General features: G+C 50.0%; 1 protein-coding gene and 1 pseudogene across 1 annotated transcript; both read left to right on the forward strand.

Annotated features, from left to right (window-relative positions):
• Nucleotides 1-1,156: 1,156 nt before the first annotated feature.
• On the forward strand, nucleotides 1,157-1,538 carry LOC141161060 (histone H2B 1.1-like; annotated as a pseudogene).
• Nucleotides 1,539-14,950: 13,412 nt separating this feature from the next.
• Nucleotides 14,951-15,607, forward strand: LOC141161061 (histone H1.10-like). Its single transcript, XM_073645846.1, has one exon. It carries the CDS (start codon nucleotides 14,951-14,953, stop codon nucleotides 15,605-15,607), a length of 657 nt encoding a protein of 218 aa, XP_073501947.1.
• Nucleotides 15,608-17,927: the final 2,320 nt, after the last annotated feature.

A 17,927-nucleotide genomic window follows, 5' to 3' on the forward strand; every position in this document is an offset into this window, starting at 1 on the left:
CACGGCAAGTGACAGCAAGGTAAGAGTCTCTAGACAGCCAGGTGGTCACGGCAAGTGACGGCAGAGCCTCCAGGTAGGCTAGCAGGCGGGTAGCAGGTCAGCGCTCCCAGGTGAGTGGGTAAGAGTCTCTCGGCTGGCTGGCAGGTGGTCACGGCAAGTGAAGGCAGCACCTCCAGGTAGACTAACTGGCGGGCAGCAGGTGAGCGCTCCCAGGTGAGCGGGTAAGAGTCTCTCGGCTGGCTGGCAGGTGGTCTCAGGCAGGTATCAGGCAAGTATCAGGCAGGTGCTTCCTGATCCACCGGCAGACTGGTCCATAGACAGACTGGTGGATGCAGGTAGACAGACTGTCGGACCGCAGAAATGCTAGCAGGTAGACAGAGCTGGAAAGCAGACTGGCAATGGGACGTGAAGGCTGAAGCAGAGGTGAAAGGCTTTGCAACAACTTTGCAAAGGAGGTGCCTTATATATGGGAGCTCCACCAGCAATTGGCTGCGGATTCCTTAGGACGGCGCGCACGGCCCCTTTAAGAGAGAGGGAGCGCGCGCGCCCTAAGCACAGTGCCCGGGAAGCGGCGAGCGCTGGCAGCAGCGCGGGAAGAGGACGCCGAGGACTGAGCAGGGAGGTGAGAGGAACGGCGTCTCTGCCTAGCAGGAGGCAGGGACGCCGACGATACAGACCGGAGCGCCGGCTCCGACTCTCTCGGCATAATGGCCCTTGCGGAGAAGCCTGTGCACACGGCCGACTGGGAACTGGAGTCCTGCCCGGGATGAGCGGGTCTTTGCCTTAGCATGGACTTAGCCTCCTTGTTTGCCGCGTCCAGACATCGCTGTAATAGTCTCCAAAAAGTCAAAATTAGAGGAAGAATTGAACTCTCCAATAATGCCGTTTCTGTCTCCTCAGTCGCTTTTTATCCGCTGCTGCCCCGACCTCCTGCCTTATCATTGGATGGATCTGAAGCCGCCAAAGGAGAGCAGACTTGTAGAAACACCAATAAGACGCAGCGGGCTCAGCTTACGAAGGTCACATGACTTTCTTACCCAGTAGAAGAGGAGCAAACAGCATTGCTCATTTGCATGTGTGGCTATAAATACCGCTGCGCTGGAGGAGCAGGAACATTGTTCTCTCTTCTCTGAGTTGTGATCTCTGTATACTCACCATGCCTGATCCCGCCAAGTCTGCGCCAGCGCCCAAGAAGGGCTCCAAGAAAGCCGTCACTAAGACTCAGAAGAAGGACGGCAAGAAACTTAGGAAGAGCAGGAAGGAGAGCTACGCCATCTACGTGTACAAGGTGCTGAAGCAGGTCCACCCCGACACCGGCATCTCCTCCAAGGCCATGGGCATCATGAACTACTCTGTCAACGACATCTTCGAGCGCATCACATGGGGAATCCTCCCGTCTGGCTCACTGCAACAAGCGCTTCACCATCACCTCCCGGGAGATCCAGACCGCCGTGCACCTGCTGCTGCCCGGAAAGCTGGCCAAGCACGCCGTGTACGAGGGCACCAAGGCCGTCACCAAATACATCAGCGCCAAGTGATCTGCTTCGTCTGCTGCTCCGCCATCACCCCAAAGGCTCTTCTGAGAGCCACCACCGCGTCTACATCAGAGCTGTGGCTGCTTCTGTGTTCTCTCCCGTCTCCCCGAGTTGTCTGGCCACATAGCCCGGGTCTCTGTCTAATGACGGGGTAAATAGCAGGTGGCCCAAGTAGAAGTGAAGGCTAAGGGCTAACGAAGAAGATGGCGAAAAAACTGGGGCTGCTTTTGGGTTCTCCTTCACAGCTCAGCACTTTCACCAATGCCCTTGTGATTTCAGATGGAAGTTCAGTGACTTATTTAAGCCCTTGCTCCTCAGATCTGACTCCTTTTCGTCTCATTCCTATTTTAGGAATTGATTCGGTTTAGTTTCTCTAAATAATGAAATTACTTCACTGTTTTATGAAAGGTGATTACAAGAGATTGTGGTCGGTGGAGTTTATTAGTGATGAGCAGCATGCTCACCACTATTCGTTACGAGCTCGAGATGCTCGTTGCTGGCGAGTATTTTTTGAATGTTCGGGAGCTTGAATCGCCGCCCCGCATGTTTGGCGCATAATATACAGCCAATTACCATGCAGGGGTTGCGTGACAGTCAATGTCATGTCATAGCCAAGTTGGCTGTGGCATTACAGTGACTGGCTGGTCGCACAGCGTCATCAGGTCTATATCAGAGGTCTATATCAGACCTGGCGCCGCCATGCTTGTCACAGTCACTCCGGAATCAGACAGTGTAGGGAGAGCTGCTGCTGAGCTAGGGAGTAGTGATGAGCGAGCACTAAAATGCTCGAGTACTCGTTGCTCGGGTCGAGCAAATTGGAATACTCGGGTGCTTTACCCGAGTAATGAGCCCAATGTAATTCTATGGAAAACTCAAGCATTTTTCACGCGGCTCCCCCCGGTGGTTTGCAGAGGGCCTAAAAATTGGCCAAATCGAACAGTGCTCAAATGACATGGGAACAGCATGGGGAAGACCCCTGGAAGCATTTCTGACTCCCAGGTCACTGCTGTCAACAACGTTGTCAGAGTATTACGCCACTTTTACGGATTCACAATAGAACATACAAAAACAAAAGCAAAATGCATTTTCCTGGGAAATATATTAAGGAACATCCTTTCCAGGGTAATGACTTGTATATAAGGCAAAATAAATAACCAAAACCAAAAATACTCCTCCACACCTTGGGCTATATTCAAACATAACATTTTTTATGCGTTTTTGCACTTTTGCATTGCTTTCAACAAAGACAAATGCATTCACTGGGAAATGTCATTTTAACATTTTACAATCTTATCTGGCCATGTGGTGTGTGACACATCATCAGACACATGCATACAGTGCTGAAAAGACATGGGAACAGCATGGGGAAGACCTCTGGAACCATTTCTGACTCCCAGGTCACTGCCTAAAAGTGTGCCCATCATAAGTAATAAGATGCCTCCCGCCATGCTCCTGTCGTTGCAGACTTGCAACAATCACCGTCCATGTCCTTGTCCCAGTGCAGTGTTCAGTTGTCCCTACCCCATTCCTTGGAATGCAAGCACAAGTATGCAGCCAGCCACCCACCCACCTACAGGCTGCAATACTATACTGCCAAATTTTTGACAGCTGCTTGCACTTGAAATGTGGCCTTTTAGGGTCGTGGAGGCGGATGCTTTTCATAACCTCATGCCGGCGTCAGCTGGGTGCTCATGCTTGGTCCCCAGCCACCACTATTTCTCCCGGTATCTTCTCCGCCTTCCACAAGCACGGGTCCCACAACATTACCCGTGCCCTCCCCAGTGCACTTACTGGTAAAGACTGCCTACCCACAAACACGTGGACAGGTGAATGTGGCCAGGGATGGTACGGAGCCAGTCCACAGCTTTTTTTGCTGAGAGTTGTATTTAGCTCGGTGAAAGTACTGGCATAGAGGGAAACCGTATCTACTCCGGCTGTCATTTCTCCGCCACTAGGTTCCGCCCATTGTCACACACGACCATGCCTGGCTGTATTTTCAGTGGTGAGAGCCACAGATCAGGCTGCCGTGTTACAGCTTTCAACAACTCTGCAGCGCTGGGCGGTTTGTCAATTAAGCATTAAGCATGTTATCTTCAGCACAGCCTGTTGCCACTTGGCCAGGGCAGTGCTGCAGTGCTGTCAGCTTGTGACTGATGTAGTCATTTCGGAGATGGAGGAGGAGGTGCAGGAGCTGAGCAATGTGATTACATTGAGGTTAAATTAGTGACGCTGTTATTTATACTAAAGAAAGATCCTATTGTTTGGTTTTTTTACGTTATTTTTAAAGATAAATGCATTCACTGGGAAATGTCATTTTAACATTTTACAACCTTATCTGGCAATGTGGTGTGTGACACATCATCAGAAACATACTGTTTTATTTATGAAGGAGGGACTCTGAAAGTCATAAAGCCTATTTTTATAGGGACATCAGACGGCCCTTACTATTCTTAAAAGGCCAGCAGTTGGCCCTCGCTATTGTTAGAGAGCCATCAGGCGGCTATGCGTTGTTGTTCCCATTATTAACAAGTGGGTCTCCTATACTGTTATTGCATATCCAGTGACTGCAAGGGCTGCCAAAAATTTGGACGCAATCCAATACCCCTTTGAAGAGACATAGAGGAGGGTCTCAGTAAAAAAATGTTCCCATTATAAAGGAGCGGGTCTCCTATAGTGGTAATGCCCATGCTGTGACTGCAAGAGCTGCCAAAATTTGGGAAAAACCCCTCTAAGAATTTAAAGACACATAGAACAGGGCCACAGTAACGACACATTCCATTTAGAAAGGAGACAGTCTGCTATACAGTTATAGGTTATGCAGTGAGTCCAATGGCTGACCAATTTTAGGAAAAACCCCACTAAGAATTTAAAGACACATAGAGCAGGGCCACAGTAACAAGGTACGACATGTACCCATTAGGAAGGAGAGGGTCTGCTATACAGTTATAGGGTATGCAGTGAGTCCAACGGCTGACCAATTTTAGGAAAAAACCCACTAAGAATTTAAAGACACATAGAGCAGGGCCACAGTAACGACAAATTCCCATTAGAAAGGAGAAAGTCTACCATAGTGTTGGCCTATGCAGTGAATGCAAGGGCTGCCAAAAATTTGGAGGCACTTCAATACCCCTTGGAAGAGACATGGAGGATGGCCTCATAAAAAAATGTTCCCATTAAAAAGGAGTGGGCCTCCTATACTTGTAATGCCCATGCACTAAGTGTATGAGCTGACAAACATTTAACCCTGGGGGGTATACATGAACATACTGTATAATTTTTTTTTTTATAGGCATCATAAACACCCTTTAAAAAAATTATGTGGGTGATGCATCATGGACCACGGTCACCCTGGTGATATGGTGGTGGAGGATGAGGATGAGGAGAAGGACAAGAGCAAATAGCCCAAATCAGGAAGCGTATACCAATGTGTGGGTGTGAAAAGGTGCATGGGAATACACCTCCCAAGAAAAGACACTGGATTTGAGTTTATGTTACGCTGCTATAATTCGGTGGTGTAGAGAAGTCTTGCCCAATCCATCCCTTGTTTATTTTTATAAGAGTCAACATGTCAGCATTTTCAGTTGACAGGCAGAAGCGCTTATCAGTTATAATTCCACCAGCGGCACTAAAAACCCGCTGTGATAAAACGCTGGCGGCAAGGCAGGCCAGGACCTCCAAGGCATAGAGAGCCAGTTCATTCCACGTATCCTGCTTGGATACCCAATAATTATAAGGCACAGCGGAATCACAGAGGACATTGGTACGGTCGGCAAGGTACTCCCTCAGCATCTTCCCAAACTTTGCACTCCTTGTGAGAGTACCCCGCACCTCAGGGCCTGTGCGATGGGAGGGTCTGAGAAAACGCTCCCAGAACTTTGACAGTGTTCCCTGGCCTCAGCTGGATTGGAGTTGTGTCTCTCTCGCCTGTACTCCTTGGTTATCCAACGAAGTGTGCCCTCTGCTGCCAGCGTTTTCAGATGGGAATTTTTTTAATAGTTCCGCAACAAGGGCCTTCTGGTACTGCCCTATTTTTGTAGACCGCCTCAGGAATAAGAGATATAAAATTCTCCTTGTAGCGTGGGTCTAGAAGTATCACCAACCAGTAATGACTGTCACCCAAAATTTTGAGAACGCGAGGGTCATGGGAAAGGCAGCGTAACATAAACTCAGTCATGCTTGCCAGACTACTAACAGGCAAGACTTCCATGTCCTCACCAAGAGGATGACTGACCATGCTCTCCTCCTCCTCTCTGTCCTCTGGCCATCCACGCTGAACAGACTGTATGACAGCTGAGCAGGTAGTACCGTCTATAGTGCATGAAACTAGCTCCTGTCCTTCCTCCTCCTCCTCTTCCTCATTGTCACCCAATCCATGTTGGGATGAGATGAGGCTTGGCTGTGTGTAATCACCCTTTATGGTTCCTTGCTCCATCTCTTCGTGCTCCGCCTGCAATGCATCCCCTTTGATTGTGAGCAGAAAGAGTTTCAGAAGACAGAGAAATGGGGTGGTGACGCTAATTATGGCGTCATCGCCGCTCACCATCTTGGTGGCGTCCTCAAAGTTTTGGAGAATGGTACATATGTCTGACATCCATGTCCACTCCTGAGGTCTTATGTGTGTTGTCTGAACTGAATACCGATGGCCTTGTTGATGCTGGTACTCAACAGCTGCCCTTTTCTGCTCACAAATCCTTCCCAACATCTGCAATATAGAGTTCCAATGCGTGGGGACATCACACACCAGTCAGTGAGCCGGAAGCTGCAAATGCTGCTGAAGCATGATAAGGGCGGCAGAAGCTGTAGGTGACTTTCTAAAATGGGAACACAGGCAGCATACTTTGACAAGCAGATCAGGCAGCTCTGGGTAGGATTTGAGAAATCGCTGAACCAGGAGGTTCAGCACATGGGCCAGACATGGTACGTGTGTGAGTTCGCCTCACCTCAGAGCAGCAACCAGGTACCGACCCATGTCACACACGACCATGCCTGGCTGTAGGTTTAGCGGTGTGAGCCACAGAACTGCCTGCTCTTTCAGAGCTGTCCACAATTCTTCAGAATTGTGCGATTTTTCACCTAAGCATATTAGCTTCTACACAGCCTGTTACCGCTTGGCCGAGGCAGTGCTGCAGTGCTTCCAGGTTGTGATTGTGACTGATGTGGTAATTTCGGAGATGGAGGCTGAGGTGCATTAGCTGTAGACTGTGGGGGCAACCCTGATTAATCTAGGACCCGCGATCCTTGGCGTCGGGAGGACTTGTTCCGTCCCAAGGTTCGACTGGGTCCCGGCTTCCACTATGTAAACCCAGTGTGCTGTCAGCGAGATGTACCATCCCTGCCCACAAGCACTTGTCGATGTGTCCGTGGTTTGGTGGACTTTCCTGGTAACTGCGTTGTTGAGGGCACGGCTTTTGGATTACACAAGCACGTTTTGGGATACTTGCTTGTGTAATGCGGGGACGGCACACCAGGAGAAATAGTGGCAGCTGGGGACCGAGTACCGAGGAACGGTCGCCGCCATCAGGTTGAGGAATGCTTCCGTCTCAACGAGCCTAAAAGACAACATTTCTAGCGCAAGCAGTCGCGAAATGTGGGACAATACACAAGCACGTGTCCCAAAACATTAGCCGTGCCCTAAACAACGTAGTTACCGGGAAAGTCCACATAACCACGGACACATGGACAAGTGCTTGTGGGCAGGGATGGTACATCTCGCTGACGGCACACTGAGTTAACATAGTGGAAGTCGGGAGCCAGTCGGACATTCGGACACAACACGTCCTCCCAACACCAAGGATTGCGGGCCCTAAGTCAATCAGAGTTGCCCCCACAGTCTACAGCTCCTGCACCTCATCCTCCTCAGCCTCCTCCTCCTCCATCTTAGAAATGACCACATCAGTCACAAGCTGGAAGCACTGCAGCATTGCCTCGGCCAAGCGGCAACAGGCTGTGCTAAAGCTAATATGCTTAGGTGACAAACCGCACAATGCTGAAGAGTTGCGGACAGCTCTGAAAGAGCAGGCCGATCAGTGGCTCACACCGTTGAACCTACAGCCAATCATGGTCGTGAATGAAAATGGCCGGAACCTAGTGGTGGCTCACACACATATCATGCCTGGCCCATGTGCTTAACCTCGTGGTTCAGCAGTTTCTCAAATCCTACCTGGAGCTGCCGGATCTGCTTGTTAAAGTACACCACCTGTGTATGCATTTTAGAAAGTCACCTACAGCTTCCACCGCCCTTGCCGTGCTTCAGCAGTGTTTGCAGCTTCTGGTTCCCAGATTGGTGTGTGATGTCCCCACGCATTGGAACTCTACACTGCAGATGTTGGGAAGGATTTGTGAGCAGAAAAGGGCAGTTGTTGAGTACCAGCATCATCAAGGCCGTCGGTATGAAGTTCAGACTCCACACATAAGACCTCAGGAGTGGACATGGATGTCAGACATATGTACCATCCTCCAAAACTTTGAGGACTCCACCAAGATGGTGAGCGCCGATGATGCCATAATTAACGTCACCATCCCGCTTCTCTGTCTTCTCTCACAATCAGAGAGGATGCATTGCAGGCGGAGCACGATGAGATGGATCAAGGAACCATATAGGGTGATTATACACAGCCCAGCCTCATCTCATCCCAATGTGGACTGGGTGGCAATAAGGGAGAGGAGGAGGAGGAAGAACAGGAGCTAGTTTTATGAGCTATAGATGGTACTACCAACACAACTGTCATACCGTCTGTTCAGCTTGGATGGCCTGAGGACAGAGAGGAGGAGGAGGATAGCTTGGTCAGTTGTCATCTTGGAGAGGACATGGAAGTCTTGCCTGTTATCAGTATGGCACACATGGCTGAGTTTATGTTACGCTGCCTTTCCCGTGACCCTCAGGTTCTCAAAATTTTAGGTGAAAGTCATTACTGGTTGGTGACACTTCTAGACCCACGCTACAAGGAGAACTTTATATCTCTTATTCCTGAGGCGGACAGGTCTACTAAAATGGGGCTGTACCAGAAGGCCCTTGTTGCGGAACTATTTTAAAAATTCCCATCTGAAACCGCTTGCGGCAGAGGTCACAGTTCGTTGGACAACCAAGGAATACAGGCGAGAGAGACACAACTTCAATCCAGCAGAGACCAGGGAATACTGTCAATGTTCTGGGAGAATTTTCACAGCCCCTCCCATCGCACAGGCCCTGAGGCGTGGGGTACTCTCACAAGGAGTGCAACGTTTGGGAAGATGCTGAGGGAGTACCTTGCCGACCGTACCAACGTCCTCCGTGATTCCTCTGTGCCTTTTAATTATTGGGTATTCAAGCTGGATACGTAGAATGAACTGGCTCTCTATGCCTTGGAGGTCCTGGGCTACCCTGCCGCTAGCATTTTATCAGAGCGGGTTTTTAGTGCCGCTGGTGGAATTATAACTGATAAGCGCATCCGCCTGTCAACTGAAAATGCTGCTGCTTTGTCTTAGCGGGTTTTTAGTTCTGCCGGTGGAATTATAACCGAAACTGAAAATGTTGACATGCTGACTCTTATAAAAATGAACATGGGCTGGATTGGGCCCGACTTCTCAACAACGCCGGATGATAGCAGCGTAACATAAACTCAAATCCAGTGTCTTTTTTGGGAATTGTATTCCCATGCACCTTTTCACACCCACACATGGTTATATGCCTTCTGATTTTGGCTATTTGCTCTTGTCCTCCTCCTTCTCCTCATCCTCATCCTCCACCACCATATCACCAGGGTGACAGTGGTCCATTATGCAACACCCACATAATTTTTGTTAAAGGGTGTTTATGATGCCCGTAAATTTTTTTTATGCAGTATGTTCATGTATACCCCCCAGGGGTAAATGTTTGTCATCCCATACACTTAGTTCATGGGCATTACAAGTATAAGAGACTAGCTCCTTTCTAATGGGAACATTTTTTTTATGAGGCCCTCCTCCACGTCTCCTTCCAAAGGCATTGGAGTGCCTCCCAATTTTTGGCAACTCTTGCATTTACTGCATAGGCAAACACAATGGGAGACTCACTTCCTAATAATGGGAACATTGTTTTCAGGAGGCCCTCCTCTACATCTCTACCAAGGGGCGTTGTAGTAGGTCCAAATTTTTGGCAGCCCTTGCTTTCACTGCATAGGCTAACAGTATGGGAGACCCACTTCCTAATAATGGGAACATTGTTTTCAGGAGGCCCTCCTCTAAGTCACTTCAAAGGGGTATTGGGGTGGGTCCAAATTTTCAAAGGGGTATTGGGGTGGGTCCACATTTTGGGCAGCCCTGCCACTCACTGCATATGCAATAACAGTATAGGAGATCCACTCTTTAGAAATGGGAACAGCAAAGCATAGCCGGCTGATATCTCTCTAAGAATAGTGAGGGCCGACTTCTGGCCCTTTAAGAATAGTAAAGGTCGCCTGATGGCCCTATAAAAATAGGCTTTGTGACTTTCAGAGTCCCTCCTTCATAAATTAAACAGGATGTGTCTGATCATGTCTCACACACCACATGGCCAGATATGGTTGTAAAATGTTAAAATGACATTTCCCAATGAATGCATTTGTCATGTTTGAAAGCAATGCAAAAGTGCAATAACACATGAAAAACGCTACGTGTGATCATAGCCCAAGGTGTGGAGGAGTATTTTTGGTTTTGGTTATTTATTTTGCCTTATATACAAGTCATTACCCTGGAAACGATGTTCCTTAACATATTTCCCAGGAAAATGCATTTTGGTTTCGTTTTTGTATGTTTTATTGTGAGTCCGTAAAAGTGGCGTAATACCTCTGACAACGTTGTTGACACCAGTGACCTGGGAGTCCGAAATGCTGTTCCCATAACATTTGAACACTGTTCCCATCGATGTGGGCAATTTTTAGGCCCTCTGCAGACTTGCGGGGGGAGCCGCCTGAAAAATGCTCGAGTTTCCCATAGACTTACATTGTGCTCGTTGCTCGGGTCGAGCACCCAAGTATTCCAATGTGCTCGACCCGAACAACGAGCAGCCGAGCATTTTAGTGCTCGCCCATCACTAGTGAGCTGTTATTAATAGTCTGGGAAGATTCATGGATAGTGAGCCCTTCCCGGCATAATAACACCAGACCCCAGCTGTCTGCTTTCCCTAAGCTGATTAAGAAAAATGAGGGGGGCACCACGCCATTTTTTCTTTCTTTACTAGTTAAATACATGTACAGTGAGCTACACACGCACTGCGCTAATTATATATCTCACTGACTTCTTTCTATCTATTCTATGCATATATCTATTCTATCTATTCTATTCTGACGGGTCACACTGTGCATATACACTCATGGTCTGTGTGACGATTTTTTTCTCGCACCCACTGCTTTGCATTGCTGAGTCTCGTCCGATATATGCGGCCACTCGCAGCATGCTGAGATTTTTTCTCAGTCCGATTCGAGCTGAGAAAAAAATCACAGATGAACACAATCATTCAATAACATTAGTGAGAGTGCAATCCAATTTTTTATTGGATTGCACTCGTCCGATTTAAATGCAGATGACTATGAGCCCTTTGGGTTCGCTCACATCTATGTGTAAATCCGGCGATTCCAATGTGAGAAAAAAAAATTGCATTGCACTTGCACCAATGTGATTCAATAAGGCAGTGTTCATCTGTGAGATTTTTTCGTCAGGTGGAAATGGGTTGAGTAAAAAAATTGCAGCATGCGAACGCCTGAGACTCACCAATGCAAGTCAATGAGTACGAAAAAAAAAACGGACGGCACACGGACCATGCGTACTCCGTCCTTTTTTTCTCGCACACATCTCAGTAAAGACAGGAAATGTCATCAGCCAAGTACAATAAATCCACAGCAAAACCCTTAGAATAGATAGATAGATATCCTGTAGATATTTAATGTCACAACCCCCTTACATATAATAAAGTAGCACTCTTTAGTGCCCTTCATATGATACTAAAGGGTGGCTATGCTTATTTAACCTATTTAATAAAAAATAGTCTAAAAAAAATGACGTGGGGCCTCCCTATTTTTAATAACCAGCCAAGTGACAGCAGACAGCTGTTGGTAAGGGGACAATTTCCATGCACCTTTCCACCCTATTAATATCAGCCCCCAGCTGTCTTCTTTGCCTCTGCTGGTTGTTAAAAATGGGGTAAACCTAAAAAAATGAGGTGGGGTCCCCCTATTTTTAATAACCAGCTAAGGCAAAGCACACATCTGGGGGCTGATATTAATAGGCTGGGAAGGGTCCATGGATATTGGAGCTGGCTGTGGAGATAATATGAGGGAGCTGGCTGTGGGGACATTGAGGGGCTGAATGTATTGGTATTGCTGTGCAGAGACCTTGTCTCTGCGCGGCAATACATTTCAATTGAATATGTGTCCAATGCGCTGACGTCGGCGGACCCCTGGACCTCGCCGCGATCATCAAGGGGTCTAGAGTGCATGTAGGCCGCATGTACAAAAAGGACATCAAGGAACGGAGGACAGGTGTGAACAAGCTTTTTGTTTGTCTTTTATGTGTATGTGAACAACAGTACAATAGGGGACATTACTACAATATAGGGACAAGAATGGGGTATTACTACAAGATGAAGACGAGGATGAGCACATTATTGCAAGAAGGTGACCAGGATGGGGCATTACTACAAGAAGGTTGTACTATCCATTGCCGGCGCCCTCGCATAGTTCCCCTGCACTCTTCATGAGGGACGCTGACAAACTCACTGCCCTGGTTACGGTAGCATCCTCACGCTCCTCTCCCCACTTCTCCTGAGCACACTACACTGCTCCCATGCTCTTAAAGGGGCAGCATGCGCACCTGCAAAGATTCTCCCAGCCCAGGCATCTTGTATAAAAGGCACTCTCCCCAATAAGGAGGTGCCTGAGCAACCCCTACAGTTACTTTGTGTTTGTGTGTGTTCAACTGTATGTTGACAGGTATATACTGTACACATAGCTTCCAACCGTCCTGTTTTTGGCGGGACTGTCCCGCTTTGAGGGCTCAGTCCCGCTTCCCGTCACGGCTCAGCTGTTCTCCCGGCTGTGGAGGGTGGTGTTGCGGTGGTGGAGCAGCGGGCACAGGTAGTAGACAGCAGCCACAACTACCACGTGTGCCCCATGCTAAACATAATGAATATTCACTCTTCTTCAAGCCCATGGGAGTGGAGAGGAGTGAATATTCATTCTCTTTAGTAGCGGTCACAGAGGATCGCAGAGTCGCAGCAGGAGCTGCTCTCGTGCTGAAAGTGCGCACTATTAAGGAGAGTGACTATTCACTCCTCTCCACGCTCATAGTCCCGGCGTGGAGAGGAGTGAATATCCCCGCAACTCACCTTGGCATCTAATAGAGCATGGCAGTTATGTCATGCGCTGCTCAGATACTGAGATCAGCTACTGACACACAGGACACAGCGCTGGAGCAGAGGGGAGGAAGGAAGGCGTGTAGAAGTGTTTATTTTTTTCATGTGTGCAGTGATGGGGGGCCATGCACACTAGGATAGTGGGGCCATACATACCAGGATAAGGGGTTAGGGGGCCATGCACACCAGGATTGGGGATGAGGGGGCCATGAACACCAGGAATGGGGATGAGGGGGCTATGCATACCAGGATTGAGGAAGAGGGGTACACACTTACCAGGATTGGGGAGGAGGGGCTCATGCATACCAGGATTGGGGAGGAGGGGGCCATGCATACCAGGATGGGAAGGAGGGGACCATGCATACCAGGATTGGGGATAAGGGGGCCATGTATATCAGAATTGGGGAGGAGGGGGCCATGCCTACTAGGATTGGGGAAGAGGGGGCCATGCATACCAGGATTGGGAGGAGGGGGCCATGCATACCAGGATTGGGAGGAGGGGGCCATGCATACCAGGATGGGGGTGATGGGGCCATGCATACCATGAATGGGGATAAGTGTGCCATGCATACCAGGATGGGGATAAGTGGGCCAAGCATACCAGGATTGGGAGGAGGGGGCCATGCATACCAGGATTGGGGAGGAGGGGGCCATGTATACCAGGATGGGGATGGGGGGCATGCATACCAGGAATGGGGATTAGTGGGCCATCCATACCAGGAATGGGGATGAGGGCCGTCTGCTGAATGCCCCTCATTACCAGCTCCCCTTTGACAACTCCTCCTACCAGGGGAGAAAGAAATCCGTAAATGGGCGTGTATTGGTGTGTGGCCAAAATTTGCCTGCTCTTTATACTTTAAATGCTGCTCTATATACTGTACACACTGCTCTATATACTGTAAACACTGCTCTATATACTGTACACACTGCACTATACACTGTATATACTGCTCTATATACTGTACATACTGCTCTATACACTGTACACACTGCTCTATACATTGTATATACTACTCTATATACTGTACACACTGCTCTATATACTGTCTGTAAACACTGAACTATATACTGTACACACTGCTCTATATACTGTACACACAGAACTATATACTGTACAGACTTCTCTATATACTGTACATACTGCTCTATATACTGTATACACTGCTCTATATACTGTACACACTGCTCTATATACTGTACAGACTGTTCTATATACTGTACACACTGAACTATATACTGTACACGTTGCTCTATTATCTGGGACATCTATAAGGCTGCTGATCTGGGCTGTACACATGTTGTGTTGGGGATGAGTCGCATTGTGAAGCTGGCGCCTTATCAGAGCTCTTCCCTCCATTAACTGCCGCAGCGTCACAGCTTCACACAGGGTCAGACACGATATTACACAGGTGATTGCAATCAGCCCCCTATGTGGATACGTGTTCACCCCCCAATACTCTGCACATTCGGGGTGTACTTATATTACAGGTCAGGGAGGTGGCAGTCAGCGGAGGCCATCGCCTGTGTTACCCTTCTGGGCTCTCAGCAGCTCCAGGTCGTCCCCACATCGTACAATCCGCTTCCTGTACGATGGATATTGTAGTAAAGATCCCTGTGATGGTGACAAGAGCCGGGAATAGGAGGAACGAGCTCCCGCAGCAGTTTTATCTCCCCGGATACACAGTGATGCGCAGATCGGGAGGACGGCGGCGATGATCCCGGGACCTCCTCTCGGCTCTTTCCCGGCATCTCTGCTGGTGACGGCTACAAACGGTCAGTGGAGATGATGGAGAAGAGGAAGCGACGGAGAAAGCGCGCTCTGCTGTCCGGTGTTAGCCGGTAAAGGGCTTTTTATCCCGGGCAGGGAAGCACAAGGGGAGAGCGGAGCTTCACTCGGGCTCAGCAGGGAGGAGGCGGGGCCTGTGTCAGTGTCAGCCAATAGATGCTCAGGACGATGCTGCTCAGCAGCCAATCAGTGCGCAGTAAGCCTGTACATTTAACAGGCGCCTCCAGCTCCGGCCTCAGCGTTTTCCTATTAGGAGATATTTCTGTTCTAGTTCCGCAGCACACGATGGCCGAGACCGCACCAGCCGCCGCTCCCCATCCCGCAGAACCGGCCGCCAAATCCAAGAAACTGCAGAAGAAATCCGCCGCCGGGGGCGCCAAGAAAAGCAAGAAACCCTCCGGTCCCAGCGTCGCCGATCTGATCGTGAAAGCCGTGTCCGCCTCTAAGGAGCGCAGTGGGGTGTCTCTGGCCGCCCTGAAGAAGGCTCTGTCTGCCGGAGGATACGATGTACAGAAGAACAATAGCCGCCTGAAGCTGGCCGTCAAGTCTCTGGTCACCAAGGGCGCCCTCCTCCAGGTGAAGGGCAGCGGCGCCTCCGGGTCCTTCAAGCTAAACAAGAAGCAGCAGGAGACTAAGGACAAAGCGGCCAAGAAGAAGTCAGCAGCTGCGGCCAAGCCCAAGAAACCCGCTGCAGCCAAGAAAGCCGCCAAGTCTCCTAAGAAGCCCAAGAAGGCTCCGACCGCGGCCAAGAAGAGCCCGAAAAAGGCCAAGAAGCCCGCAGCAGCTGCCAAGAAGGCGGCCAAGAGCCCCAAGAAGCCAAAGGCCGCTCCGAAGCCCAAGAAGGTGACGAAGAGTCCGGCTAAGAAAGCTGCTAAACCCAAAGCTGCCAAGAGTCCTGCTAAGAAGGCAGCTAAAGCCAAGAAGCCCGCAGCTAAGAAATAAGCCAAAACCGCCCTGAAATTACCCCACAAAGGCTCTTTTTAGAGCCACCACCTTGTCCCCGGCAGAGCTGTATGATCAGTGCCACCACCTTGTCCCCGGCAGAGCTGTATGATCAGTGCCACCACCTTGTCCCCGGCAGAGCTGTATGATCAGTGCCACCACCTTGTCCCCGGCAGAGCTGTATGATCAGTGCCACCACCTTGTGCCCGGCAGAGCTGTATGATCAGTGCCACCACCTTGTCCCCGGCAGAGCTGTATGATCAGTGCCACCACCTTGTCCCCGGCAGAGCTGTATGATTAGTTCCACCACCTTGTCCCCGGCAGAGCTGTATGATTAGTTCCACCACCTTGTCCCCGCCAGAGCTGTATTTTCAGTGCCACCACCTTGTCCCCGGCAGAGCTGTATGATCAGTGCCACCACCTTGTCCCAGGCAGAGCTGTATGATTAGTGCCACCACCTTGTCCCCGCCAGAGCTGCATGATCAGTGCCACCACCTTGTCCCCGGCAGAGCTGTATGATCAGTGCCACCACCTTGTCCCCGGCAGAGCTGTATGATCAGAGCCACCACCTTGTCCCCGGCAGAGCTGTATGATCAGAGCCACCACCTTGTCCCCTCCCTGCAGAGCTGTATGATAAGTGCCACCACCTTGTCCCTGGCAGAGCTGTATGATCAGTGCCACCACCTTGTCCCCGGCAGAGCTGTATGATCAGTGCCACCACCTTGTCCCCGGCAGAGCTGTATGATCAGTGCCACCACCTTGTCCCCGGCAGAGCTGTATGATCAGAGCCACCACCTTGTCCCCTGCAGAGCTGTATAATCAGTGCCATCATCTTTTCCCCGGCAGAGCTGTATGATCAGAGCCACCACCTTGTCCCCTGCAGAGCTGTATAATCAGTGCCATCATCTTGTCCCCGGCAGAGCTGTATGATCAGTGCCACCACCTTGTCCCCTGCAGAGCTGTATAATCAGTGCCATCATCTTGTCCCCGGCAGAGCTGTATGATCAGTGCCACCACCTTGTCCCCTGCAGAGCTGTATAATCAGTGCCATCATCTTGTCCCCGGCAGAGCTGTATGATCAGAGCCACCACCTTGTCCCCTGCAGAGCTGTATAATCAGTGCCACCACCTTGTCCCCGGCAGAGCTGTATAAGTGCCACCACCTTGTCCCCTGCAGAGCTGTATAATCAGTGCCACCACCTTGTCCCCGGCAGAGCTGTATAAGTGCCACCACCTTGTCCCCGGCAGAGCTGTATGATCAGAGCCACCACCTTGTCCCCGGCAGAGCTGTATGATCAGTGCCATCATCTTGTCCCCTGCAGAGCTGTATGATCAGTGCCACCACCTTGTCCCCGGCAGAGCTGTATGATCAGTGCCACCACCTTGTCCCCTGCAGAGCTGTATGATCAGTGCCACCACCTTGTCCCCGGCAGAGCTGTATGATCAGTGCCACCACCATGTCCCCGACAGAGCTGTATGATCAGTGCTACCACCTTGTCCCCGGCAGAGCTGTATGATCAGTGCCACCACCATGTCCCCGACAGAGCTGTATGATCAGTGCTACCACCTTGTCCCCTGCAGAGCTGTATGATCAGTGCCACCACCTTGTCCCCGGCAGAGCTGTATGATCAGTGCCACCACCATGTCCCCGACAGAGCTGTATGATCAGTGCTACCACCTTGTCCCCGGCAGAGCTGTATGATCAGTGCCACCACCTTGTCCCCTGCAGAGCTGTATGATCAGTGCCACCACCTTGTCCCCGGCAGAGCTGTATGATCAGTGCCCGTATATGCTGCCGCTTCTAGATTATAGTGTGTACAGGGAGCGGCTCCAGTGTTATTATGAATAAGCTTTTCCCCACATCTCCGCATAGAGCTGCTCTGTGTCCCGATCACACCAGTGCAGGTGACCGATCAGTGTAATCAATGGAGGGAAGGGGCCGATGTCCTACAGAAATCTAATTCTTACATCATCCTAATCAATCACCACTTGAGAGCCTGTACAGCTCAGTGACATCGGCGGCTCCTGCTGTAGAAGCCGCATGTAGACATGGTGTGACCCTGTGCCAGTATCCGCAGCCAGAAAAGAGAGAACAGAGACCCTGCCCCTCTTTTTGAGGGCGGGATTAATGGGCGTTGGGATGATTTTGTGAATAATGATTGGTCGCGGATATCACACCTGTTTTGGCGGCTCATGTTAATTTTTATTACCAATGCAGTGCAGGGGGCGTGTTCACATGACGCGGTAACAGGAGCAGAGGAGTATAAATATCCCGCTCTCTCCGCTCCTCTCATCACTTCTGTTCTCCTCTATACAGAGCT

The sequence above is a fragment of the Phyllobates terribilis genome, unplaced genomic scaffold, assembly GCF_046119375.1.
Source record: "Phyllobates terribilis strain yellow unplaced genomic scaffold, ASM4611937v1 Scaffold_9__5_contigs__length_417890890, whole genome shotgun sequence".
Classification (NCBI taxonomy): Eukaryota; Metazoa; Chordata; class Amphibia; order Anura; family Dendrobatidae; genus Phyllobates; species Phyllobates terribilis.